The 26853-nt window shown below is 49.4% G+C and overlaps 2 protein-coding genes across 7 annotated transcripts in view; both read right to left on the bottom strand.

The window, feature by feature from the left end:
* RACGAP1 (Rac GTPase activating protein 1) overlaps nucleotides 1–18414 on the bottom strand; it is a 49306-nt gene extending 30892 nt beyond the window's left edge. The window contains exon 1 of one of the 5 annotated variants that reach the window (XM_021091634.1): nucleotides 18361–18414. The gene's annotated coding sequence lies outside the window, so the exon portion shown is untranslated. Of the gene's footprint in view, nucleotides 1–7931; nucleotides 8113–18360 lie in introns of those variants that run through there. The other 4 variants (XM_021091635.1, XM_021091633.1, XM_021091637.1 and 1 more) reach the window with 4 other exon arrangements.
* On the bottom strand, nucleotides 20615–24648 carry AQP6 (aquaporin 6). 2 transcript variants are annotated; one of them, XM_021090894.1, is made up of 4 exons: nucleotides 24050–24648; nucleotides 23107–23238; nucleotides 22768–22848; nucleotides 20615–22138 (listed from the first exon to the last, which is right to left on the bottom strand). In XM_021090894.1, exons 1-4 carry the CDS (start codon nucleotides 24440–24442, stop codon nucleotides 21926–21928), a joined length of 819 nt encoding a protein of 272 aa, XP_020946553.1. In that variant the 5' UTR covers nucleotides 24443–24648; the 3' UTR covers nucleotides 20615–21925.

The raw sequence follows: 26853 nt of genomic DNA, 5'->3' as shown, positions 1-26853 counted from the left end.
CTTACAGGGAGTTCTGGTCCAAATAGACTTTAACTGGCAACACCTTGAGGAACTAAGATCTTCATTTAAGAGTCGAGAAAGAAAGACATCAACAGGATTTATGAAAATTATCAAGGAAATGAAATTAAAAATCAAATTTCCTTTGAAAATTGAATGTCCTCAGAAATACCATTAAAGGATTATCCTTGTGTTCCTCCTAATCACCCCTTCTTCAACATTCTAGTCCAGGCCCTTTTTTCATGCATCTAAATAAAATTTTAAGAACTCTTTTACAAAGGTTTAGTGATTTTACAATGTTTGTAAGATTGTACCATAAGCTATGAGGGCAAGAAAAGAGAGGAAAAGCACAAAGGAATACATAAGCATAAAGGTATTTTCTATTATATGCTACAGAATTATTCATTTGTACTTGTATGATGATTGCTCTAATAGCAAAGAAGCTTTCAATTCCAAGCTTGGATGCAATATATACCTGAATCAGGGCCGGAAACCAAGATTTTCAAATGGCAATGTATCTGTTCCAAGCTACATAATCATAGCAAGCTGCTAAGCAACCAGACCAACAAATTTATTACAAAGCTCTTTCTCTAAACTAAGAACAAAACTGAAAGAATAGCATTAAAACTGGTAGGGAGTTCCCATTGTGGCTCAGTGGTAAAGAACCCAACCAGTATCCATGAGGACACAGGTTCAATCCCTGACCTCGCTCAGTGGGTTAATGATCCGGTGTTGCTGTGAGCTGTGGTGTAGGTGACAGACGCGGCTCGGATTCCGAGTTGCTGTGGCTGTGGCACAGGTCAGCTACAGCTCTGATTAGACCCCTAGCCTGGGAACCTCCCTATGCTGCGGGTGCACCTAGAAAAAAAAAAAAAAAGACAAAAAAAGAAAAAAATTCAGAGGGTTTTTGTGTGTCTTAAATGACAACACAACTTGATCCTTTGTCCCCTTTAAGAGAAAGGCTCCATTTTTTCAAGCTAATCTCTTCTTCTTTCCTATTTTCTTTGTGCATACCACTTCCTGGAGTGAGTGTTGTGGGAAGGTACTCTCTTAAAAACACAACCTGATTCCTGAAAAAACCCAGAGTACCAACCTGAGGACATCTCACCAAAGGGACTGTTATTTCATACAACTACATCAATCCACACGGTTCTCCCAACATGATGCTTAGTACCTAGGAGACAGGTATTTGACTGAACATATCAAACTCTGCCACTTCAGTCATTACACCTTTACAGACAACTCTCCCATTTCTCTCCACCCCTCGCCTCCCTCTCAACTCAATCCTGTAACTCTCAATTTGTTTGGGATGCCCTGGATGTTGAGCCTGATTTTAAGACATTGTCCTGTTCTTCCCTCACATATATCATCAACCACCCTACCCAATAACCTATCCTACTCCCTCTCCTACAGACCCTAGATTTTGATTTCCTTTTTTATCATTCTCCTCACTCAGTGCCAAACCACAGGATCACCTGAAGTTACTCCCTTTCCTACAAGTACAATCTCCAAACTCTGTGGATTCTTCTTACATGCGTTATACCCATCCCATCATCACTTACAGGTCATTTACCACTCACTTCAACTGACCTCCCCGGCCTCAGTCTTTCCACAGCTGCTTTGCTCGGTTGGCACTCATACATACACTCTGTACTCAATTTACCATGTTTCTATCCTAGACTGCAGAACTGAGAGGAGACACCTGACATTTGGCACTACTGTATCACACACACAAACACTCAATATTTTTAAGAAATATTTGATTAATCAGAGAACCCATGAATGACAACGCACACACTCATGGTTCTATTGTCGAAAGAATTTCCAACCTGAACATCCATGTTTAACATAGATGAAAACAAAGAAAACAGTTTTAAAAAGGAGGAGTTCCTGCTGTGGCTCAGCGGGTTATGGGCTGGACTAGTATCTGTGAGGATGCAGGTTGGATCCCTGGCCTCCATCAGTGGGTTAAGCATCCCGCATTGCCGTGAGCTGTGCTGTAGGTCGCAGACACAGCTTGGATGTGGCATTGCTATGGCTATGGCATAGGCTGGCAGCTGCAGCTCCAATTCGACCCCTAGCCTGGGAACTTCCATATCCCACGTGTGGCCCTGAAAAGCAAAAAAAAAAAAAAAAAAGGAAAAGGAGCAGAAGCCCTGGGATAAAGTTTTAGTTCTTCTATTTGCCCCACTGTATTCCTTTGGACAAGTCACTTAAATTCTGAGACACATCTATAAATGGGAACAATAATACTTATCCTATTTACCTCACAGAACATTATAAGGTAATGCAGGTAAAAGTTTCATAATGTATGAACTGAACCACTATAAGAATACAGGGTGTTACTCTAGAGGGTATGAGTTTTTTGTTTTGGTCTGATTGTTGTTATTTACATCCTAGAACAGTGATTACCAATCATATCTGAAACCGAGGTCAAAAAGAAAGGGGAACATAGCAAAATTTGATCTGGTCTAGGCTCTTAAACAAGTTCTTCTTCACAAGGCTCACAGCATCTGAGAAGAGGTGGTTTCCCTCTAACGTGGGTTTACTTTGGGAAATCCAAAAACAGTACTAGAAAACACAATCCTCTTCTCTCTATATGCTGAGAGGCCAATGGATTTTTTTTAACATGCTATAGAAGTGACTCTCAGGAATTATTTACGGATGACAAAAATATCTTTCTGCGTTAGTACTAACTCTGATAGCTCAGCCCAATTGTATCTTGAAAAGCTAAAATTTACTCATTCTATTCAATGTCAATTGAAAATGGTCTTAATTTTCCTGCTGGGTCACATTTTCGTGCTCATGAATACTTCTTTATTTTTCCCCTTTTATTATTTAGCTCCATAGCTAAGAGATACACTACTGTGAAAGGAAACAAAAACAAAGTCACATTGTAGTACATTGCTTTGCAGCTGTAAAACAGCTGTCACTTTTCGCCACAGAGGCGGCTGCATCCTTGTATGCAGCAAAGAAATCAGTCTGTGGAGCACTTTAAACAAAAAGGTGCTGGAGAATCTCAGCTGTTATTGATGAGAAGCCCCAGAGGTGGAGAAGTCACTACGTTACAGATTCCCAATCTGTGAGTATCCCGAAGGGAGCAATTTGGCATCACCAGGAAAGAGTCTCAGCTTGATGTGATTGCTTTGAGTCCCCAATTTAATTTCAATCACCCAGCCAAGAGAAGAGACATCATCCTTCAGAATAACAGACTATTACAGATCTTACTGCAGAGTATCCTGGGAAAAGTCTCTATCCTCTTCTTCCTTCCCCTACAAACAACATTATTAAGAGACCTATACATCAGGTTTTAGCTGCATCAAGGGTGTTAAATATTGTAAGACAAAGCAATGAGTTTTTCAGGGAAGAGTTTTAATGAAAAACATTCTCACAAACATTACTAAATCTGGAGATTCCCAAGAAATCAACAATCCAGGTTCTCTGCTGCCAAGAAAAAAACATCCCCTAAGAGTGTCTCAATACTACAAGATTCTTTCATATGAAAGCATTTCAGAATAATTTTTTTCCCCAAATGTCCAGCTTCTGTTTCACCGTATCAAAAGCCTCTATTCAACTGGCAGGCAGAAGGAATACCTTGAAACCAAATGTTCTTATGAGCAAATCAACTGCAGAAAGAGTAAACAGAACATCCTCAGTCCAACATGAACAAAGATTAAAATATGGAATGGAACAAGTTGAATTATTATTTTTAAGAATATTATTATGAATTTGTTACACTAAGTTCTCCTCTTATTTTTCTCCTGTGAATTCTATTCATTCTGAAGTGTTCCATTCTTTGAGGTCTAGTACAAGTCTTCCCAGTTCACTAAAGCATTCCCTAACCAATTTAGTCCAAAATTACCTCCTTATTATTATTATCTATAACATTTATTTGGCAGATTGAAAACAGTTTCATCCTGTTCATTTTCTATGTTCAAAAAAAATAATTAATGATTTTTAATGATGAAACTAAAATCTCACCACCCTAAACAACCATACGCCCCTCCTACCTAATCTTTGCCCACTATATACTCATTTCATAGAATTGCAATCATTGATTATTTACAATTTTGTTTTACTTTTTTCTTTTTTTTTTTTTTGCTATTTCTTTGGGCCGCTCCTGCGGCATATGGAGGTTCCCAGGCTAGGGGTCCAATCGGGAGCTGTAGCCACTGGCCTACGCCAGAGCCACAGCAAGGCAGGATCCCAGCCGCGTCTGCAACCTACACCACAGCTCACAGCAACACCGGATCTGCTGGATCGTTAACCCACTGAGCAAGGGCAGGGACCGAACCCGCAACCTCATGGTTCCTAGTCGGATTCGTTAACCACTGCGCCACGACAGGAACTCCCCTGTTTTACTTTTTTCTATCATGTTTCCATTAAGTTACAAAAAGCTGATGAACAATTATTTATTTAACCATTCTCTTCCTTGGACATTTAGGTCATTTTGTTTTTCTGTTACAGCTGCCTAGAATCTCTTACATGGGCACTCTCTCACCTCCTTCAGATAGTTATTCAAAGGTCATTGTCTCATACAGATAGCCAATGGGCACATGAAAAAAATGCTCAATATCACTAATATTGGAGAAATGCAAATCAAAACTACAATGAGGTACCAACTCATACTGGTCAGAATGGCCATCGTTAAAAAGTCAACAAATAAATGCTGGAGAGAGTGGAGAAAAGGGTACCCTCCTACATCGTTGTTGGGAATGTAAACTGGTGCAGCCACTAAGGAAAACAGTATGGTGGTTCCTTAAAAGCTAAATATTGAGTTGCCATATGATCCAGCAATCCCACCCCTGGGCATACTCCACAGAAACTATTATTTGAAAGGACACCTGCACCCCAATGTTCACTGCAGCGCTATTTACAAGAGTCAAGACATGGAGGCAATCTAAATGTTCATGAATGGATAAAGATGTGGTATCTACACACAATGGAATACTAATTATTATTATTTATTTCCTAAATAACTATTTTGGAAACAGAAACAGACGTAGGCATAGAAAACAAACGTATGGTTAACAAAGGGGAAAGGGGGTGGAGGAGGGATAAATGAGGAGTCTAATAATATAATATATGTATTTTTATATTTATATATTTAAAATATACTATATATAAAATAAATAAACAAGATCCTACTGTATAGCACAAGGAACTAGAGTCAATATCCAGTAATATACCATAAAGGAAAAGAATATGTATATACTTGTATAACTGAATCACTTTGCTGTACACCAGAAACTAATACAATGATTGCAACAATATAGTTGTAAATCAACTATACTTCAATTTTTTTTTTTTTAGGGTCCCACCCATGGAATATGGAGGTTCCCAGGCTAGGGGTTGAATCAGAGCTGTAGCCACCAGCCTATGCCACAGCAACACCAGATCCGAGCCACATTTGTGACCTACACCACAGCTCACAGCAATGCTGAATCCCTAATCCACTGAGTGAGGCCAGGGATCGAACCTGTGTCCTCGTTAACCACTGAGCCACACTGGGAACTCCTACACTTCAAATTTTTTTTAAAGTCATTGTCTCATTCTTAACCACTCTATTTTTTTGGCCACGCCCACAGCATCTGGAAATTCCCAGGCCATGGATTGAATCCACCCCACAGCAGGACCCAAGCCACTGCAGTGACCATGCCAGATGCTTAACCAGCTTCACCACAAGAGAACTCCTTAACTACTCTACTTTAAATTGCATCTTCCCCCCACCCCCAAACACTTCTCTGCTTTATTTTGCTCAAAAGCACTTATCTCCATCTACCATGCTTATATATTATTTTATTTTATTTATTTTTGTCTTTTGAGGGCCGCATCTAAGGCATATGGAGGTTCCCAGGCTAGGGGTCAAATCAGAGCTACAGCTGCCGGCCTACACCACAGCCACAGCAACGCCAGATCCGAGCCCACGTCTGAGACCTACACCACAGCTCACGGCAATGCCGGATCCTTAACCCACTGAGCAAGGCCAGGGAGCGAACCCACAACCTCATGATTCCTAGTCAGATTCGTTTCCGCTGCTCCATGACGGGAACTCCCATATTAATTTATTTTGTTTACTGTCTGTCTCCCCAATAGCTTAAGTTCCAGGAAGGCAGAGATTTTTGTCTTTTTTGTTCATTGCTGAGCCCCTGGTGACTAAAACAGTGCCTCACATTTGGCAAATGATTAATATTCACTGAATGAATAAACTGAGCATCACTGAAGAGAGCCTATTCCTTGTTCCTTAGAATAGATTTCCAAGGCTAAGATTACCAAATCAGAGGGTAAAGATGTTTTATGACTCCTGAGAAATAGTGCCAAAATACGTATGTTTTTTTTTTGCTTTTTAGGGCAGCACCTGAGGCATATGGAAGTTCATAGGCTAGGGGTCGAATCAAATGGGAGCTGCTGCTACCAGCCTAAGCCACAGCAACCAAGGTGCATTTGTGACCTAGGCCAGTTTGTGGCAACGCTGGATCCTTAACCCACTGAGTGAGGTCAGGGATCAAACCCAATCCTCATGGATACTAGTCAGTTTTGTACTCCTAGGCCAAAAATATTTTCTAAAAGGGCTGTGCTGGAGTTCCCATCGTGGCTCAGTGGTTAACAAATCCGACTAGCATACATGAGGACTCGGGTTCGATCCCTGGCCCTGCTCAGTGTGTTAAGGATCTGGCGTTGCCTTGAGCTGTGGTGTAGGTTGCAGATGCAGCTCAGATCCCAAGCTCCGATTCGACCCCCAGCCTGGGAACCTCCATATGCCATGGGTACGGCCCTAAAAGCCAAAAAAAAAAAAAAAAAAAAAAGACAAACAAATAAATAAATAATAAAAGGGCTGTACTAATGTACAGTACTCTCAACAATGTAAAGGCCTTCTAGAGTCATCATGATCCCTCCCTAAAGGCCAAGTAAGATTGTGTTGTACTTACATTTTGCACTTAATAAATACCTGTTGAATGATTAAGCTATAGGAAAGGCATCTTCTCTAAACACTTTCAATAACTCAAAGAGTTCATCCACCATATTAAAAAAGAATGATAAAAAAAATAAAATAAAATAAAAAAGAATGATGATGTTTCTTTTCTTTTTTTTTTTGTCTTTTTAGGGCCGCACCGTCATCTTACGAAGGTTCCCAGGCTAGGTGTCGAATTGGAGCTGTAGCCACTGGCCTAAGCCACAGCTACAGCAACTCCAGATCTGAGGGCATCTGCGACCTTCACCACAGCTCACAGCACGGCAGTATCCTTAACCCACTGAGCAAGGCCAGGGATGGAACCTGCGTCCTCATGGATACTAGTCGGATTCTTAACCTGCTGAGCCACGACGGGAACTCCCCATGACGTTTCTTTAAAAAAAAAAAAAAAAAAAAAAAAAACCTCTCTTCCCACCCACCCCATACACACCCTCTGCCGAAGAATGAAATCCAGAGAAAAGGAATGTATGCAAAAGGGTAAAGTAAGGCCTCGCTGTTACTAAGGCTGAGAATTAAGATAGGAAAAGCAAGCTGTCATTGCCTACCTAGATATACACGGCCCACTAGGGAAAGGGGCTCCGCCCCACGCCGCGCCAGTCTCTCAAACACCAGGGCTCTTATCCTCGAAAAAGTTTCGTTCTTCCGAAAAGAACTGGGGTGTCATCCCACCCACTCCCTAACTTCGTCCTTAGGTGAGAGCCACTTCTTTTAAGTGGCTCCTGCCCGGTCCAAGCCACCATCTCAAAAAGACGCCCTCACCTTTCCACAAAAACACTGCTCCAAGAAAGAAGCCCCCCACACCCACCCCCAGCCACTCCCGCTCAGGCCGCCCGGGCCCCCGGCCCGGGGAGAGCCCCAGCGGTAGGGCTGTAGGAGCCGGACTTCCCCCAAACCCCGCGGAGGCCACCGCTCACCACCCCCGACGCCCTCCCTCCCACCACAAACGCAGCACCAGACGCACCTCTTCTCACTAGCACCCACTTGGCCGGGTCCGCCTGGCCCCACCTGGGCTGCCTTCCACTTCCCTCGGCGCCTCACCCAACGGCAGAGCGGCACAGCGCCGCCAGCTCCGGTTTGAAATCCCGCACCAGCCAATCACAGAGAAATTTATTCCTCCCGCGCTGTTACCCCTTACGCTGCGACGCAGGCGTCAGGGCTAAAGGGAGGGGCGGGGACAAGCCTGGGCATGCGCATTCTGACAGAGCGAAGCCGAAGATAGCCATCTTGACTAAGGTCAAAAGTGTTGCGGTTTTTGTGGGGTTTTTTCCTCAAGAGCTCTTTCCTGAAGGCATTCAGGATGCCATGTTGACTAAGGGCAAGTGATACTTCTTGACTGCAAAGTATTTTTGGCCTTACTAAGGTTTTATTTATTTTTAAAGATATAGTTGACTTATAATGTGTTAATTTTTGCTGTAGAGCCAAGTGATTGAGTTATATATATATATATATATATACACACACACATATGTGTATATATATATATATATATACACACACATATATGTATGTGTATATATATATATACACACTCTTGTAAAAATATATTCTTTTCCAGAGTTCCCATCATGGCTCATAGAAGACGAATCTGACTAGTGTCCATAAGGACGTAGCCTTTGCCTTGCTCAGTGAGTTAAAGATCTAGCATTCCTGGAGTTCCCGTCGTGGTGCAATGGTGAACGAATCCGACTAGGAACCATGAGGTTGCGGGTTGGATCCCTGCCCTTGCTCAGTGGGTTAAAGATCCGGTTGCCGTGAGCTGTGTTGTAGGTTGCAGATGCGGCTGGGATCCCGCGTTGCTGTGGCTCTGGCATAGGCTGGCAGCTACAGCTCCAATTCGACCCCTAGCCTGGGAACCTCCATATGCCGCAGAGCGGCCAAAGAAATGGCAAAAAGACAAAAAAAAAAAAAAAAAAAAAAAAGATCTAGCATTCCTGTGAGCTGTGGTGTTGGTCTGAGAAGTGGCTCAGATCTGTTTCTGTGGATATGGCATAGGCCATCGGCTACAGCTCCAGTTCGACCCCCTAGCCTGGAAACTTCCATATGCCACAGGTGCAGCTGGAAAAGGACACACACACACAAATTCTTTTCCATCATACTTTATCACAGGCATTGAATATAGTTCTCTGGGCTATACAGTAGGATCTTGTGTATCCCCCTCCATGTATAATAGCTTACATCTGCTAACCCCAACCTCCCATGCCAACACCCTCTTCCAATCCCCTCCCTCTTGGTAACCGCAAAACCACAAATCTATTCTTGTCTGTGAACCTGTTTCTGTTTCCTAGATAGGTTCATTTGTGTCTTTTTTTTTTTTTTTTCTCTTTTAGGGCCACACCCACGGCATATGGAGGATCCCATCCTGGGGTCCAATGAGAGCTACAGCTGCAGGCCTACACCACAGCCACAGCAACACGGGATCTGAGCTGCGTCTTTGACCTACACCACACCTCACGGCAATGCCAGATCCTTAACCCATTGAGCAAGGTCAGGGATCAAACCCACAACCTCATGGTTCCTAGTCGGGATTCATTTCTGCTGCACCACGCCAGGAACTCCTACGTCATATTTTAGACTACCCCTATAAGTGATATCATATGGTATTTGTCTTTTTTTTTCTGCTTTACTTCACTTAGTATGATAATCTCTAGGTCCATCCATGTTGCTGCAAATGGCATTATTTCATTCTTTCTGAGTAGTATTCTACTGTATATATGGACCACATCTTCTTTATCCATTCATCTGTCAATGGACATTTAGGTTATTTCCATGTTTAGGCTATTGTGAATAGTACTGCTGTGGACATAGTGGTGCATGTATCTTTTTGTCTGGATATATGCCCAGGAGTGGGATTGCTGGGTCATATGGTAACTCTATCCTTAGCTTTCTGAGGAACCACCATACTGTTTTCCATAATGAGTGGCTGTACCAACTTACATTCCCACCAACAGTGTAGGAGGCTTCCCTTTTTCTCCATACTCTCTCCAGCATTTGTTATTTGTAGACCTGATAATAATTTCGCTTTACTATTTTCCCCAGGCAGGGAAATCGTGCTTTTGGAAAATAACTGAAGTGTTGCATCTCCAGGTTGAATAAGAAGAATTCCGAAAGGAGACAGAACAGCAACCACATTTACTGAGCTATACCACGCCTTCATTCATTCCTACATTCATTTAGGTTTTCATTTGACACACATTTATAAGGTGCACCAAATTTGTAACAAGGACTCTATTAGGAGTCAGAAAAATAAAGATGAGGGAGTTCCCTTCGTGGCGCAGTGGTTGACGAATCCGACTAGGAACCATGAGGTTGCGGGTTCGGTCCCTGCCCTTGCTCAGTGGGTTAACGATCCGGCGTTGCCGTGAGCTGTGGTGTAGGTCAAAGACGCGGCTCGGATCCCGCGTTGCTGTGGCTCTGGCGTAGGCCGGTGGCTACAGCTCCAATTCGACCCCTAGCCTGGGAACCTCCATATGCCGCAGAAGTGGCCCGAGAAATAGCAAAAAGACAAAAAAAAAAAAAAAAAAAGAAAAGAAAAGAAAAAGAAAGATGACATGATATCTGCTTTCTAGTAGCTGTTTGTTGGGAAAACAAAACTAAATGCAAAATGAAAGTGTTACTATTGCATTTAACAAATGTTCCCTTAGGAGTTCCCTGGTGGCTCAGTGGGTTAAAGATGTGGCGTTACTACTGTGGCGCAGGTTTGCTCCCTGGTCTGGGAACTTCAGGCCCAGCCAAAAATAAACATTCATTTAGAATTTGGCTTTCCTGCTTTCTTTTAATCCAAAGCTCCATTGAGAAATACATTTTACATTATAATCACATAGCACAGGACTCTACTTATCCTTACTACATGCAATATACACTGAACTATGTTTTTCTATTCTCTTACCATCACCGTAACTACCCCCACCATGTTGGTTGTCCCTACCTCATTGAATTTATTACTTCGTAATGATAGCTACCCACAATTTGAAAAAATAGTGTCTAATGCATGCAAGAAGCAGTGTGGTTTAGAGGAGAGATCACAGGTTTTATAATCAGAAAACGTGACTTCATTTAAACACTGTGGAGCACTTTTGTGTGCCAGCATACCACTGAACCAGCTGCAGCCTCACTTTTTAACCCTTTGGTACTTCACTTCCTCCAACTCTAAGACAGAAATCATAGTACCATCCTTGTCTCACAGATTTGCTCCCAGATCAAACAGGAGAGTGTGTGGAACCCTATCCAAGTTTACACTTTGTAAACTGTAATAGAGATTTTTGTAGCATTATTAGGAAAGAGATGGAGAAACACTAACCAGAGCACATGGAAGTTCCTGGGCCAGCAGTGGCAACAGCAGGTCCTTAACCCCCTAAGCCACCAGGGAACTCCTAACTGTACATATTCTATCCCATTTAATCCTTGCCACAATCCTTCAAGGTGAAGAACACTCATCATTGCATTGCCTGAACCTCCTTACACCTGTAATACAATTAAGCACATACAAGGACTGATTATGTGTAAAGTGCTTCAGAAGCACAGATGAGGAAGCAATTAATCCTATCAGGGGAGTGGGCGTGTTAGAAGCCTACAGAGACTTGTTATCTGAGCTGGGACTTGAAGTGTGAATAGGAACTTGCCAGATAGGAAGTGGAAAATTCCTGGCAAAGGGAAGGTCATGTGACCTCTCAGGAATGAGTCACGTGTATATATAATAAATATACAAGCAAAAGATGTATGAAAGTTTGGGGCTGTGAAAGAATATTTACCTCTACATGTAGATGACCAGGGGTGGGTGGGGGTGTTCGGTGGGTGTGATGCCTCTTGGGCAGCTTAGCCCTGAGGGGAGGAAGACGCTGGCAAAGAATGTCAGGACCAGACCAGGAAGGATGACAAGACAATGGGGCTTGGATTGACTTTGACTAGGTTTGCACTTTACACAGGTCAGAATGCTCAGATGGCGTGGAGGATTGTCTGGAGAGGGGAAAATCTGAAGGTAGAAAGATTTGCTTTATGGTCAGGGAGAGGATCCAGGGTGAATTAGGCCAGTGGCAGTGGGGATGGAAAAGAGGAGAGAGATGGGAAAGATACTCATGAGATGAATTTATTAATTGATTGGACCTAGGGGTTCAGGGGGGAGAAGGGGTTGTAAAAATGATTCAGTTTTCTCCCTCTCCCTTTCACTCCTTATCCAATTACTGAGCACAACTCTGAAGTATCTTTTTTTTTTTTTTTTTTTTTCCTTAGGGCTGCACCCATGGCATGTGGAAGTTCCCAGGCTAAGGGTTGAACTGGAGCTTTAGCTACTGGCCTACAACGCAGCCACAGCAACACCAGATCCGAGCTGCATCTGTGACCTACACCACAGCTCATGGCAATGCGGGATCCTCTAACCCACTGAGCGAGGCCAGGGATCAAACCCTCATCCTCATGGATCCTAGTCAGGTTCTTAACCCGCTGAGCCACACAGGAACCCCAAGACCAAAATCCTTAATAATTCTCCCCTAAGCTGGTCCTTGCTTGCCCTTAGAGCTGAACTTCCTGACCCTCTGGCAATTGCAGTTCCTCTTCCTCACCCCTACAGCCTCTTAACCTGGCTAAATTCTACTCACCCTTCTGGACAGCTGAGATGTTTTCGGCCTCGCTCAGGGAGGTCTCTGAGGCCAAGAGCCATGCCTTTGCTCTAAGCTTCCCTAGCATCCTCTTCCTCCCCTGTCACACATGTCAGTCCATTTCATCTTCCTGGTTCTTCCAGTCACCAGCTATATGGTCTTTCAGAAGTCATCTGTGCCTCTGCTCACTTGTCTGTACGTGGAAATCATAACAGCACCTAAGTCATAGAATTGCTGAGAGGAAGAAACGAGATGGCCTCATAAAGCACCTAGCACAGTTGCCGGCACACAGTACGTGCTCAGTAAATATTCCTGGCTTTCCCTATTAGATTACAGAGAACAGAGATGGTACTTCTCTCACTTAGGGCTATAATCTCACTTTTGCAGCTCCAATAAATAGCCATTTGAGCGAGGAGAGTTCAATAGGACGGTGGTAGCCTTCCAGCCCACCACCCAATCGCTGTGTCCCAAATGACAGATGGGGGTTGGAGACACTGTCCCCCCATCCCTCCCTCTACCCAAAGCACCACCACACGCCTGCCTCCCGTGTCCCACTCAACCCCCTTTCCCTGCTGCAACCAGCCCGGTGAGAAGAAAGCACCAGAAAGGTAAGGGGGTGTGTGTGTGGGGGGTCTTAATCCCCCTTTCTTCTGAAACTCTAGTTTCCCGAGTAGGAAGGCATCCTGGGGCTGCACCTGCAACGGGAAAAGCGTGAGAGCCAGTGCCAGAAAGTAAGGATTGATTTCCCGGCTCTGCCGCTTAGTAGAGGCGAGATCTTGGCCTGGTTATTTAATCTCCCGCGCTGGGAGAGCCCCGCGCACTGGGTGGTTCGGAGGTGCCAGCGAGGTAATGGCTGGAAAAGGGCCTCTGTCTGCCGGAACGCGCCGTCGGAGGACGCGTTAGCAGCATTACGCCCGCCCTGGCAGCCGCGCGAGACAGAGCCCTCGCCCGACCCGCTCTCCCCGCCGCCGGCGCCGCCGCTAATGGGATTTATGTTAATAGGCGGACGCGGGTGACCAGCAGAGCGCGCAGCCCCGCCGCCCCCGCGCCCCACCTCTCGCGCGACGGGCCGCCTGCCCAGAAGTCGCGACCCGGGAACCGGCACCGTCTGTCCCTGGCCAGGGGGAAGCCCGGCGGGAGACCGGGGGCCTGTGGCTGGTTGCTGCCTAGTCTTTGTCTTCATCCTCTCCCCTTCTCGGTTTCTAGCCTCCCATTTGCTCGGCGTCTCTGGAGGTCTTGCTCCGCACCTCGGTCAATTACACGAGGACGCCTGCAGCACGTCTGCGTTCCCCCGCACAGGGCTCTCTGCCCCGGGGTGCGGTGGGATACAAACGGCGCAGAGCGCGCAAGTGGGGATTGCGTTCTTGGGGTTCAAGGAGAGCAAGCCCCCTCCTGACTGGGACTCTGGGAGGAGGAGGCCTTTGAGTCGCGCTTTGAAGAATGGTTAGGCTCCCAGCGGGGAGGAGGAGTGGGAAATGAAGCAATCAGGAAGTGTTTAAGAGAAAATGGAGAAGTCAATCCAGTGTAGCTGAAGTACAAGGCTCTCGATGGGGGTGGGGGTGGGGGTTAAAGACTGGAGGGAATTTTGAGGTCATAGTATGAGAGATCTTGAATCTCAAGCCGAAGAAGTCAAGTTTAATTCTCCAGGCCCTAATGAGCCCTTGAAGGCTTTTGAGCAAAAGACGGGAGGGTACTCCCTCCTTTTCCCTAAGAGAAGCAGCAAAGCACGATGACAAAATGAAGGGGCTCTGAAAGTATACTAATCTTGGTTCAAGGTCCACTTCCATCACCTTATAACCTGCATGATTGGGCAACTTGATTTGTCCGTGGCTGCATTTCCCCGTCTATGAAATGGGATGATAATTAGAGTGTAAAGGGCTGTTGGGAGGATTAAATGAGAGAGTGGTTGCAAAACTCAGCACAGTGCCTGGCACATATTAAGTGCTCTATAAGTATTAGTTATTATTATTTTGGGTCTCCCCGTCTTCTCTGTTTCTTTCCTCTTTCTTTTGATGACCTCCCTCTCATTGAAAAAACAAACCCAAAACTCTTTCTAAAACTGCAGTTTCCCTGCCCCATGCCTAGGAATCACCCTCTCACAATGAATAAAGTGTTGAACAAAATCTAACTCTCATAGAACCACACCTGTGCCTCTCTCAGGTGCCCAGGTTCGCTCTGAGGAGCCTTGCTTGGGGGAGATGATGTAGTTTTTGAGGTCCTGAACTCATCTCCACCAGATTCCAGACTCTTCAAAAGCAGAGACGGAAGCTTGCTCACCCACATGTCCCCTCTAACATGCCTGATCTTTAAGTAGGTCCCTGTTGTACACCAGTGGTTCTTCAAACACCAGCACCAGAATCCCCTTAAGGGTTCTTGTTAAAGCACAAATTGCTGAGAGTTCCCCACAGGCTCAGTGGGTTAAGGATCAGGCAGTGTCACTGCTGTTTCTCCTGTCACTGCTGTGGTGTGGGTTCAATCCCTGGCCCCGAGGAAACTTCCGCATGCCACAGGTATAGCCAGAACAAAAAACAAACAAAAGACAAAAAACATGCATGCCAATTGCTGGGTCCCACCATTAGAGTTGCTTATCAGTAGGTCTTTTGTCGTGCCTGAGAATTTGCATTTCTAACACATTTTCAGTTGATATTGATGCTACTGATGTGGGTACCACACGTTAACCATTGCTCTAGAACAGCTGTGGCACCGCCACCTCCAAAAAAGTAAAGTCCCCTCACCATCCCCTTCCCAAGCCCAGCTGGTCATCATCATCCAAAATAAGGGTCCAAGGTCTAGAATCATGAAGAGTGAGACTCGGGGGTTTTTCCAAACGATCTTGGAGTTCCCATTGTGGCTCAGCAGTAACGAACCTGACTAGTATCCATAAGAATGTGAGTTTGATCCCTGGCCTTGCTCACTGGGTTAAGGATCTAGCATTGCCATGGGCTGTGGCATAGGTCGCAGACGAGGCTTGGATCTGGCGTTGCTGTGGCTGTGGCGTAGACTGCCAGTTACAGCTCCGATTCGACCCCTAGCCCACCCCCCAACCCCTCTGCCAAGAGTGCGGCCCTAAAAAGAAAAAAAAAAAAAAAAATAGAGGAGGAGATTATGATTGAAAAGTTCCTTTCCCCAGTCTTTGCTATTTACCCAGAAATTCCACACACATTTCGTAAGATTCTCCCAACAGTCCTGAAGGGCAGGAAAGCCATTATTCCCACAGGGAAGGGAAGGTTCAGGTGCTAGCTCCCTCCCATTTTACAGATGGGACAGCTGAGTCCCTGAGAAGTTAAAGGACTTGCCCAGAGTCTCTGCAGTTAAGATAAATAGGGGAAGGGCTGCTCCTCTCCAGTCACTCTCTGTCCCTTTGCCATCTCCTTCCCCTGGGTCCCTTTCACAGCTCCTCCAGGCCTGTCTTACCTGATTGAATGGAAGGAAGGCAGGGTGACCATCCTTCACCTCTTGGGGATGGTCCTGCTTTCCTGCCCCACCCCCCACCCCTCTGCCTGCAGCTTCCTTCCTATTTAGGCCCCTGTAGGACTAGCACTGACAGTCCCTGTAACAAATGTCTACCTTGAACTTAAATTCGGATGTAACCCCCTCACAAGCTGTGTGAATTTAAACAGATCTCTTCCCCTCTCTAGACCTGTATCCTCATCTGTGACAGAAGGAGTGGTTTAAACCCATGGTTCAGAGTTCCCATTGTGGCTCAGCCGTAACAAACCTGACTTGCATCCATGTGGACACAGATTAGATCCCTGGCCTCGCTCAGTGGGTTCAGGATCCGGCGTTGCCATGAGCTGTGGTGTAGGTCACAGACTTGGATTGGATCCTGCATTGCTGTGGCTGTGGTGCTGGCTGGCAGCTGTGGTTCCAATTCCATTCCTAATCTGGGAACTTCCATATGCTGCAGGTGCGGCCCTAAAAAGAAAAAAAAGAAAAAAAAATTCCATGGTTCCCAAACTGTAGAGGCCTTGGAGAGTGATTACAGGAGATTTAGCCCCTGACTCCATAAACGCTGTGAATAACTCATCTGTGTGTAACTGACTATCAGCGTGTAACTCTGCGATTGCTGGAGGATGAATAAAATACAATGTTTTAATGATGGCCTCCAGAATTCAGTCATTATGCATTTTCTCAATCAATAGACTTAAAAAAAAATACAACTACTCATGTCAGGATCTTGGAAATTTTTTTTGGAGTGAACACAGTTGGAAACTTTTGGTATAAATATCCTGTGAAATTCCTTTCAGCTGCCCCCCTACACAGGAGAAGGGGCTTTAGCCACCAGGAGGCGGTGCAGCCCCATGAGATGTGGAAACTGAGGCCGGCAGGCCAGAGGGCTGCTTCGTACTGGGAGAGGGTGGGGCCCAGGTTCCAGCCCAGGGTCTGGAGACTGGTTACACCTGAGGCTCTGTAAGGGAGAGGTGCTTCCAGAGCTGGCAGGTGGGGGGGAGGTAAGGGACCCAGAAAGCTCTGTGCATACCCTTGAGTAAATTCCCAGTTGGTTGGACCTTGAGCTCCATTTCCTGGCCTGCCCCATAGAGAAGCTGTCTTCAGGCGAGGGAAGGGACTTGGGAGGAAAAGGTACCAAACCAGGCACAGACGGACACCCCAAGTGAGCGCCGTTGGCACAAACCTTGGGAGTGTGGATGATCAGAGAGGCGGGGAATCCTTTCTGAAAGTAGAGTTGGGGGCGATGACAGAAGAGCGGGAAGGTCAGTTCAGAGACTAAAAAAGGAATAATTATGAGTTCCTGTCGTGATGCAGTGGAAACGAATCCGACTAGGAACCATGAGGTTGCGGGTTCGATCCCTGGCCTCGCTCAGTGGGTTAAGGATCTGGTGTTGCCGTGAGCTGTGGTGTAGGTCACAGATGTGGCCCAGATCTGGCGTTGCTGTGGCCGTGGCGTAGGCCAGCGCCAACATCTCTGATTTGACCCCTATCTTGGGAACCTTCATATGCCGCAGGCGCGGCTCTCAAAAGACCAAAAAGACCAAAAATAAAATAAATAAATAAAAATTTAAAAAAGGAATAATTAGGAGAAGACCTTTGCTAAGATGTGAGCCATAGAAAGCAGCAGCTCACAGCCAGAGGGACCACAGCAGAGACCAGCACCCTCCCTCCACTCTCACCCCTCACCCACCCCACCTCAGTCCTGCTGAACCCTGGGCAGGGTTCTGAGCCAGATCAGATTCTGTAGCCAGGAGTTTCTCCCTGGAAAGGGCCAGAGGTGCTTGAAGAGAGAAGTGGGTTCCTACATAATAAACCCACTTTTACTGGGTTTACCGCTACTGTTTGGCCAGATGCTTCATCTTGATTAGCCCTAACTTCTCCCCACCTCCATCCTGCCCTGTCTTCCCCCTGACGTTATAGGGCCTGGCGTTGGCTAAAGGTCGATGTCCTTCATGATAGAAGCTCTCATCTCGTGCTGTTCCAGGTCTTAGGGAACAGCACCGGGGGCCCGGAGGGGCTTCTGACGCAGCGGAGTCTCCCATCAAAACCCCAGTCGGCTTGTTCCAGTTCACTTGACCTCTTTATAGATTAGAGATCACAGATTTTGATCTATGCTTCCTCTTCAACCCTCAGCTCCATTGGCTGCTCCCCTTTTGTTTGCTTTCATATGAGATGCCAGACGCTCAAAGCCCTGCTTCTGTTTTCACCCCTGCATATCCACCCAGCCCTCTGAGCCTCACTGAATCTCTCCCAAACCAGCTCCCAGCCTGCTCCCTCCAGTGCTCCACCTGTTCCAGGGAAGTCTGTCCTTGTTCCTCTCTCTTGGGTTTGAGTCTTGGCTCCTCTTACCTTTGGGATCCTTCTCCCCGACACACTGTCTCTCTCCCTCCTTCACTCACGCTGAGCCTAGGGCGAGAGGAGGAAGTGACCCCTTCTTTAGCAAGAGCCTGGCTGTGTTTGAAAGTGAGCTGAGCTCACTGCCAAGGGCATGGCCGTCTACCTCAATGATGGTGAGAACCACCGCCCACAGAGATCTGAGGCTCAGGTTGGGGTTCCGAACACACGTGCCGTTTCCCAGATGAGGGGAGTGAGGCTTGGGATCCTCAAGTAACTCGCACAGATTCATGAAGTGCCTGAGCCTGTAGTTAAACTCTTACAACCCTTTTGACCCCTAGTCTATCTTTATGTGTCTTTTTTTTCTTTGAAAGCTTGGTGCACAGAATCCTTTAGGTCAAAGTGATTTTCTTCAGAAAGTGACAGTCGCTGCATTGTCTCGCTCCTCCTCTCCCCTCACTCCGAGGAGCCCAAATGTGTCCCAGAGCCTGGTCCCTCTGTGGGGTCCCTCCCTGCACAGAGCGGTCCCAAATTAGACCTGTCCTCTTTCCACCCCAGGAGGAGGCAGTGGGGGTGGGGAACGGAGAGAGGCGTCCTGCCAGCCAATGGGGAAGTGACAGCCTAGGCGCTGTGCTCGCATCATCTGCTCCTGCTAAGACAATCATCAACATAAAAGGCTAATTGTATTAATCACCAAGGCACCCGTCCCGGGCCCCCTCCCTTTTGGGAGAATTATGAATTGCAATTGCAGATGGCTTCGCTGATTGAAGGCAGTGCTCAGCGGGGAGAAGGGCCAGATCAGATTACACACTATTAATTAAAAACTTCCCCTGACAAAAGGGAGGAAGGGAGTGCACACCAGGGTCTGTCCTCCCCGTGCTCCCCCCTCCCCCGCCCCCATCCGGGCTGGGGGGTTGTGCTTGTGATTTGAAGCCCCCCCACTCCCCCACCCCCCCAGCTGGAACTGCTGAGATCTGGCTCCCGGAAGGCCAGCCCTTCCCACCTCCAAGCAGATGGCCGGCTGTCCTATAAAGGGCTCCAGAGAAGGAGAAGCTAACCTTTGGTTCCTCATTCCTGTGTCTAACTTTGGATGCTCTTGAGGTTCTAACCTAGTTCCTCACTTCTCATGGAGCTGGTTGGTCTCCCCTTGCTCTAGTCTATTCTGACAGAGCACAGCTTTAAGGAACGATCGGTGAAAAGAGCCCCCAGCTTTCTGCTCAGGCAGTCACCCGGAAGTTCCTGGGACAGAGGTTACACAGTCTGCTCCGGAGGAGCGGCGGAGGCTTAAGGGTGGCTGTGCACCCTCTTCCCAGCTTCCCACAACCAGCAAGCACAGGCTTCTCGGTGGCTGTCATCTTGGCTCATTTGGAGCTGTGACTCCTGAGTTCTCCTCTTGATCAATTACCGCCTCCCCTCCCTCTCCAGCTGCCCAGCCTCCGTCATTCATTCATCAAACTTTTATTGAGCACCCACTGCGTGCTCGGCTCCAGGGATGCGGAGATAATTTGTCTAGGCACTTAAGAGCCTACTGCAGGAGCTCCATCCCCCTGCCCTCTTCAACCTTCTAGTTCCGGCTTCCTTCCTTCCTCTGGCTGCAGCTTGTATAAGCCCCCCTGGAGTTCTATTTTGGAAAATTCTAAGCTAGGAGCTGGGGAGATCCTGGGGGGCTGTGGTGCGGAGCTGGGTGACCTTTAGTAAGTCCTTCTCTCAAACACACACGCACACAGCTGTCTCTGCTCATAAAAAAGCAGAGGAAGCCCTGGGCTCAGAGATTGTGAAGATAGATGAGTGGGGCCCAGCTTGGAGAGATGCGAGTAGTACCCTGTACTGACAATATTACAGAACACGGCTGCTGTGGCTACGAGCACTTGGGACTCAGCCACTGTGCTGTCACAGGCTGGGGCCCTGTCCCCCTGTTCTTGGGAGACGTTGGCAGCCCCTCCCCTATCCCCAACCCCTTTGGAGGTTGCATCTTTTTATGCATTTGGCGGCTGTATCTCAGGATACCGTAGTGATGGGCACCATAGAGATAAGAACTGACTCTTACTGGCTTGTCTCTTCATTCCAGGATCCTTCCCCAACCCCTGCCCTAAAGTTCCCAGGTCAGTAGGCCCAGAAGAGAAGGAGGCAGCTCCCGCCCCCGCCCTGGTAAATGGAGCAGATGAAATGAGAAAAACCTACTTTCTTTTCTCTCCCTCTTAATCATCTCCCTCTCCCTTCTACCCCCCTCCCTCCCATTACCAGCAGCAATTGTATTCAAACCCAATAATTACAGTAACAGCAAGAATCATCATCATTTATTGGGTGCCTTTTTCCAGCATTTTAACTTCCCCAAACATTTTCCAATCGCCTGTTGTAACATCAATCTCCAGGGGAAGGCTGTGCCCATTTTACAGCCGGGGAAAACTGAGATCCAGACAGGACCCCAAGTCACAGGCAGAGGAGATTTACAGCAGCTGGTAAATGTTAACAAACCAAGTGAGACTCCCACATCCTCCAGAGGCACCGAAGTGAAATCTTGATTTCCTGGGTCATTCCTGAGTTCCTAGGAATGAACTTGGGACTTACGCAACACTCTTTGGGATCCTAGCAGGGCTGAGAATGAGGCTAGGGGTGGCGTCTTTAGGCCCAGGTCACAGAGGGAGGGCTGGGATGGAACCTGCCCCCTTTCAAGATCGCTCCTGTGCATGGGGGTGTGGCATGGGAAGCAGGCGAACACCTGGGGGAGCCCGCCCCCGGGGAAAGGCCTGTCTGGCCTGGACCTCCTTTGCCTGTATATCCTGCCCCTCCACCCACCCTGAAGAGGGTCCTTCTGTGGCAGTTCTTCCTGAGGGAGGGGCTCTCTGCTGAGGATTTGGAGGAGTAAGGAGTGAACACCTATTGGGAGGGTAATCTCTGGCCTCAGGAATCCCCCAAACCACATCCAAGAGCAGAAGCACCCCTCCAAGGAGCTCTGAAGCTGTTCCAGGGCCTGATTTTTCCTGAGAAGACTGGCCCCTTCTCCCCAAGGGTGGGGTGAGAGGCTGGGGTTCCCTGACATCCCCATAGCCCTCAATCTCTAAGCAGAGTGGCTGTCCAGGCTCAAATTCCCTTTTCTTCAAGACAAGGGGGTCTGGGGGCCCAGGACCACCCCCCTGCCATGGGGCCCAGACAGATGAGATAAGGGAGGGCAATCACGATTCCCCTGCCTCCCTCTGTTCTGACTCATTAAAAGAGATGTAGGAGGAGTTCCCTTGTGGCTCGGTGGGTTAAGGATCTGGCATTGTCACTGAGGCAGCTCGGGTCACTGCTGTGGGGTGAGTTTGATCCCTGGCCTGGGAACTTCCACATGCTGTGGCTGCGGCCAAAAAGAAAAAATATATATGGAGGAGGAGGGAACAGAGCAGATTGGATTCCCAGATCCCGTCTAGAAATGGAATGCCAGGGATTCCCCCTGCCCACCCTGCTAGGACAAGGGGCCAAGCCTCCCTACCCCACCTTGCAAGTCCCCCGCCCCCCAGGAAAACCTGAAGTCTGGTTACACAAGCATGCTGCCCACTTTCAGGGCACATTTCAGAAGCTCGAGGGCAGGGGCCAAGTTCTAGGCCACCTGACACACACTCTCCATTTCCATGTCCCCTGAACTGGCCTGGGATCCTTCCTTCTGGGGCTCCTCCCCTTCCACTTTCTCCACCTCCGCAGTGCCAGTGAGGATGGCCAGTCGCTGGGCCAGGGTCTTGGTGTCAGGGAACAGGATAAAGTTGTAGATCAGCGAAGCCAGGACAGCCCCCGTCAGGGGTCCCACCCAGAAGATCTGAGGAGGCAGAAGTGGGCATCCTGCTCATGAACCGTTCAGACCACAGGGCAGCTTTGAGACCCCACCTGCTTGACTTGGTCTCCCAGGACCCCTGGAGCTATCTACAAGGTGGTGAACTTGAGAAGCAGGAGTCCTGCCCCACCCCACGCCACCCTGAGTTCCCACAGGTGAAGGGACCTTGCCTCCCACCGGGCTGGGCCAGGCTCCCCGCCACCTCTGCCTCCCTCCTCTGGCCTCCGCCTTTCCAGCCTGGAACCCTGGCCAGTGCTGTTCCTGTCCCTGCTGGCGTGTGTGTCTATTTCTGTTTGTCTTTTTCTTTATCCAAGTTTGGAAATTGGTCCAGCTGGAGGAAGTGAATGAGGAAACAGCCAGGACTTGAGGCCTGGACCCAGGCTGCAGCTCCTGCCCCAGGCCTATTTCTTAGCAATCCACAGGGTACCCTGGAGTTTTGAAGCTGAAAAGAAAGGCCCTCGTCTTCTGAGCTCAGGGAAACCTCCGATGGAGGTCAGGGTGGTCTGTAGCAGGGGAACTTGTCCCCTCAAGTGACTGTGGCCTCCCTGCTGAAGAAAGCCCCTATTGCCACTGGGGCCGTCTCCCTTCGGCTAGCTGCCGCCAGAGGGTCTCACCCAGTGGACCTCGAACTTCCCAACGATGATGGCAGGACCAAAGGAGCGGGCTGGGTTCATGGAGCAGCCGGTGAAGTAGATCTGAGACGCAAGTGCGGGTCAGGGTGTGAGGAGGCCAAAGGCAGGCCGGGAAGGACAGCCCCCTCCGCCCCAGCTCAGAGCCCCACCCCAGGCTTGGCCCCTGCAGCACCCTCCCCTGGGCCTGGAGTGAGGGGTGCAGCTTTGCCCCCAAGGCATGAGGGGCTCAGGGAGGGACACTTCCTGGCCTTCGGGGTCCCGGCAGCCTCCCCAGGGAGGGACCCGTGGGTGCATGTGCAGGGCGTCCCCTTTGCCCCTTACCCCAATGAGGTGGCCCACTGCCACAGAGGCCCCAATGGTGGCCGCTGGGGAGCCTGTCGCCTGACGGCTGTCGGTGGAGGCGAACACACAGAGCACGAGCTGCAGGGTCAGGACCAGCTCCACTGCCACCGCCTGGCCGATCGAGACACTGTTCCTGACCTGTGCGAGGGGCTTAGGCTGGAGCCAGCAGGCTCTGCCCGGGGCTGGTGGCCCTCTGGGCCTCATTTCCTCGCTGTAGGGGGCAGGACACCACAGCACCGCCCGCCCCAGGACTCAAGAAGCTAAAGGGCAGGGGAGAGCTGTGCGGTGTGGGTCCGGTCCGCCGGACACAGACACTAGCTCCCCGCAGAAGGGAGTGGTACCCCTCCCGCTGCTACTCGGCTTGGTTGGGGCCAGCGGTTGGGGGCGGGCGGCGAGGCGGTGCTGGGGGCTGGTGGGAAAGGGAGGCTGAGAAGCTGAGATGCGCGATGCACGTTTGCAGGCTGCCTGGGAGGGACCGTGGGCAGGACCGGAAGGTGGGGACTTGGGGAAGTAGGAGGAACACAGCTGATTAGAAGAATGTGGAGGAGTGAGACAGGCCTCGGGGTGCTGCGGAGGGAGGGACACGGGGAAACAGAGGAGTGGGGGACGTGGGGTGGACCTGGGGAGAGGAAGGGCGTGCAGGGTCCCCCACCTCTCCCCGGCTACTCTGATCCTTAAATGCCTGGCCCGTCTCTGACTTCTGCCCCTTAGTGTGGCTTCTGCCTGCTTCCCCAATCCCCGCACCAGGATCCCACGTCTGCTCTGCCTGCATCAAGGCCACAGTCATTCCTTGGGGCCCAAGGCCCAGCCCAGAACAGGTGTGGAGCTCGTGCTCTGTGGCCTCCCTGTCCCCTCTCCTCTGGCCCAGCCCTCCCCCCTTTCCACCTGTAGGAACCTGCCTCCTCCCCCTCGCTGCACCTACCACGTTGACCCCGAGGGTCTCTCGGATGTCCTCAGGTATGACCCCGTAAAGAAGAGCAGCCCCCACTGTGGCCCCCGCCAGCTGGGCAGCCACATAGGCCACAGCGCGGGGCAGGGAGATCTGGGAGCCCACGAGGTAGGCCAGCGTCACAGCAGGGTTGACGTGGGCCCCACTGGCCTTCCAGGTGACCTGGACGATCATGGCCGTGGCCAGGTTGAAGGTGATGGCAATTTGCAGCACAGAGGGAAGGGCCAGGGGCCATCTGAGAGCTGAGCCCACGCCGAAGAACACGTACAGCCCCGTGGCCAGGAACTCGGCAAACAGAGCTTTGCTGACAGTCATCCAGAGCCGGCACACCAGCGTCTTGGCCAAGCTGCGCCTGCCCAACTCCATTGTGTCCAGGTCCTGGGGCCTTGGCGGTCGTTTCCTTTGTTCCCAGGGCCTCCCCTTCTCTTGCCTCTGATCTCCCTGTCTCCTCTGGTCTCCTGTATCTGGGCAGCTCGGGCCTTGGCCTGCAGCTCCCTCCCTGTGCTGTCAGCAGAGGACTGTGCTGGTCAGACCTGCAGGCAGTGGGCTGACAAGGTTATATGTGTCTGCATGGGTGGGGGGTGCGGGAGTGACCCGAGGGGTGGCGCTCACATGCCCGCTCCACCCTCAGCTCACCTGACAGCCAGAGGAGGGGGGGACGTCCCCAGGCACCCAGCCGGAACGTCCCAGGAGTTTTCCAAGCTGGACAGACCTAACTCTGCTGCAGGCAGAAGCCCAGCCTGAGAGCTGCAGGTGTGGGAGTGGTGCTGGGCCTGGGATTCCGAGGTGCTCCCATCTTCATGTCAGCTTAGCACAAGATCACTCGGATCCCCAAGTCCAAGGCCTGCTTCCGAGGGCCCTATGCATTCTCCGTGGCTCCCATTCTCCTAGCCCCCTCTGCCTTCAGGCTTGGCCTCCAAATGGGCTCACGCTATTCCGTGCCTCATAAGCCCAGATGGGAGTCAAGCTCTCTCATCCATTCCCACTGAACCCGTACTCACTGAAAGCAGGTGTGAACAGAAGCAACTTGGATATGATTTGAACCTGGGGGGCTGCAGAGGGGGCAGATGAAAGGGGGTTTATTCCACAGCTAGTCGGTGATACCCATGGCAGGGGGTGCCTCTGCTGCTGGCAGCAGGGAGTTTCCACCAGCCCTTCACCACTTCTGCCTCTTTATGCCTCCCCTGCCATCATCCCCACTCCGGCCCTGCGGCAACACAGTCTTTCTCACATCCTAAGCTCTGCCCTTTAACTCCCAGCAGCCTATCAAGGTCTTTTCTCAAACAGAATATTCTCTCCCTAAGAAGAACCTGCCGAGCTGTTAAGATAATACAATCTTCACCTCTTAACCACACCTGGGTGCCCAGGCCTTGGGCCGGGCTGTAGCTCCCTGCCCCATGGCTGTGCCCTGGTGTCCTCTGGCTTCTGAACTCGACCTGTCTCAGGATGAGATCCTCATCCCTCCCCGTGCCCTGAGCCCAGGGCTCCCATTGTCCTCAGATTGCCCAGTGGCACCTGGGGAGCATCGTTGACCTCACCCTCTGGCTCCTGTCCAGTTAGGGCGTCAAGTCCTACTGATTTTGAATCCTCAATATTTCGTGACTGTGCCTTCTTCTCACCCCCCGCTGCCCTGCAGCCTTTAACCATCCTCTCTGTTTCTCCCTTGCTCGGCTCCAATCAATTATCCACACTGCAGCCCCAGTGATCTTTCGAAATGCAAATCTGATCCTGCTGCTCCTGCTAAAATCCCTTCAAAGCCTCCGGTCCCCTCTGTGAGCTCTGTGCCTGACCTACAAGGTCCTCTGGGATCCTACTCCTCCTTCCTCACCTCTCCCCACTTCTTGCCTTGGCCTTTACCCTCTGGCCTCACCAAATGGCCAGTGGTTCTGGAACATTCCATGCTGGTCTCCCCTTGGAGAGCCCATCCCAATTCTTTGCTTAGGTGCATCCTAATCTATTCACAAGGCTCAGATTTGATGTCACCTCTCCCTTTCCTGGGTGAGGCCCCCTCTGTGGGCTCCCACCGCACCTGGCCATATTGGTATATCGCAGTCACCATCGGGTGTTGTCAAGGTGTTAGCATATCTCTCCAGTGAGGCGGTGAGCCCCTTAGGGGCCAGGAACCAAGTTTTGTTCATCCCTACATATAACCTCTTGCACAGGGATTAGCTCAAGCCTATAGTAGATGCTCAATGAATATCTGGGGTTTTTTTGGCTTTTTTGGTTTGTTTTGCTTTTTAGGGCTGCACCTGTGGTTTATGGAAATTCCCAGGCTCGGAGTCGAATTGGAGCTACAGTTGCTGGCCTACGCCACATCCACAGCAACTTGGGATCCAAGCCGCATCTGCAACCTACACCACAGCTCATGGCCATGTCGGATCCTTAACCCACTGAGCAAGGCCAGGGATCGAACCCGCATCCTCTTGGATCCTAGTTGCGGTCGTTAACTGCTGAGCCACGAAGAGAACTCCCTCAGTGAATATTTGTTGAATGAATGAATAAGGGAATAAAAGCTTCTTGACCTCTTGGAGGCAGGTGACTTTCATGTGCTTCATTTCAGCCAGCTCTTCTCACAGCCTCAGCCCTGTCCTCCCCTGGGGCTGGGCCTCCTGAAACTTTTTTTTTTTTTTTTGTCTTCTTGCCTTTTCTAGGGCCGCTCCCACGGCATATGGAGGTTCCCAGGCTAGGGGTCCAATTGGAGCCGCAGCCGCCGGCCTACACCAGGGCCACAGCAGCACGGGATCCGAGCCATGTCTGCAACCTACACCACAGTTCAC

The sequence above is a fragment of the Sus scrofa genome, chromosome 5 (assembly GCF_000003025.6).
Source record: "Sus scrofa isolate TJ Tabasco breed Duroc chromosome 5, Sscrofa11.1, whole genome shotgun sequence".
In the NCBI taxonomy this organism is placed as follows: Eukaryota; Metazoa; Chordata; class Mammalia; order Artiodactyla; family Suidae; genus Sus; species Sus scrofa.
Note: the sequence above shows the minus strand (reverse complement) of the source record. Positions and strands in the feature narration are given on the sequence as shown.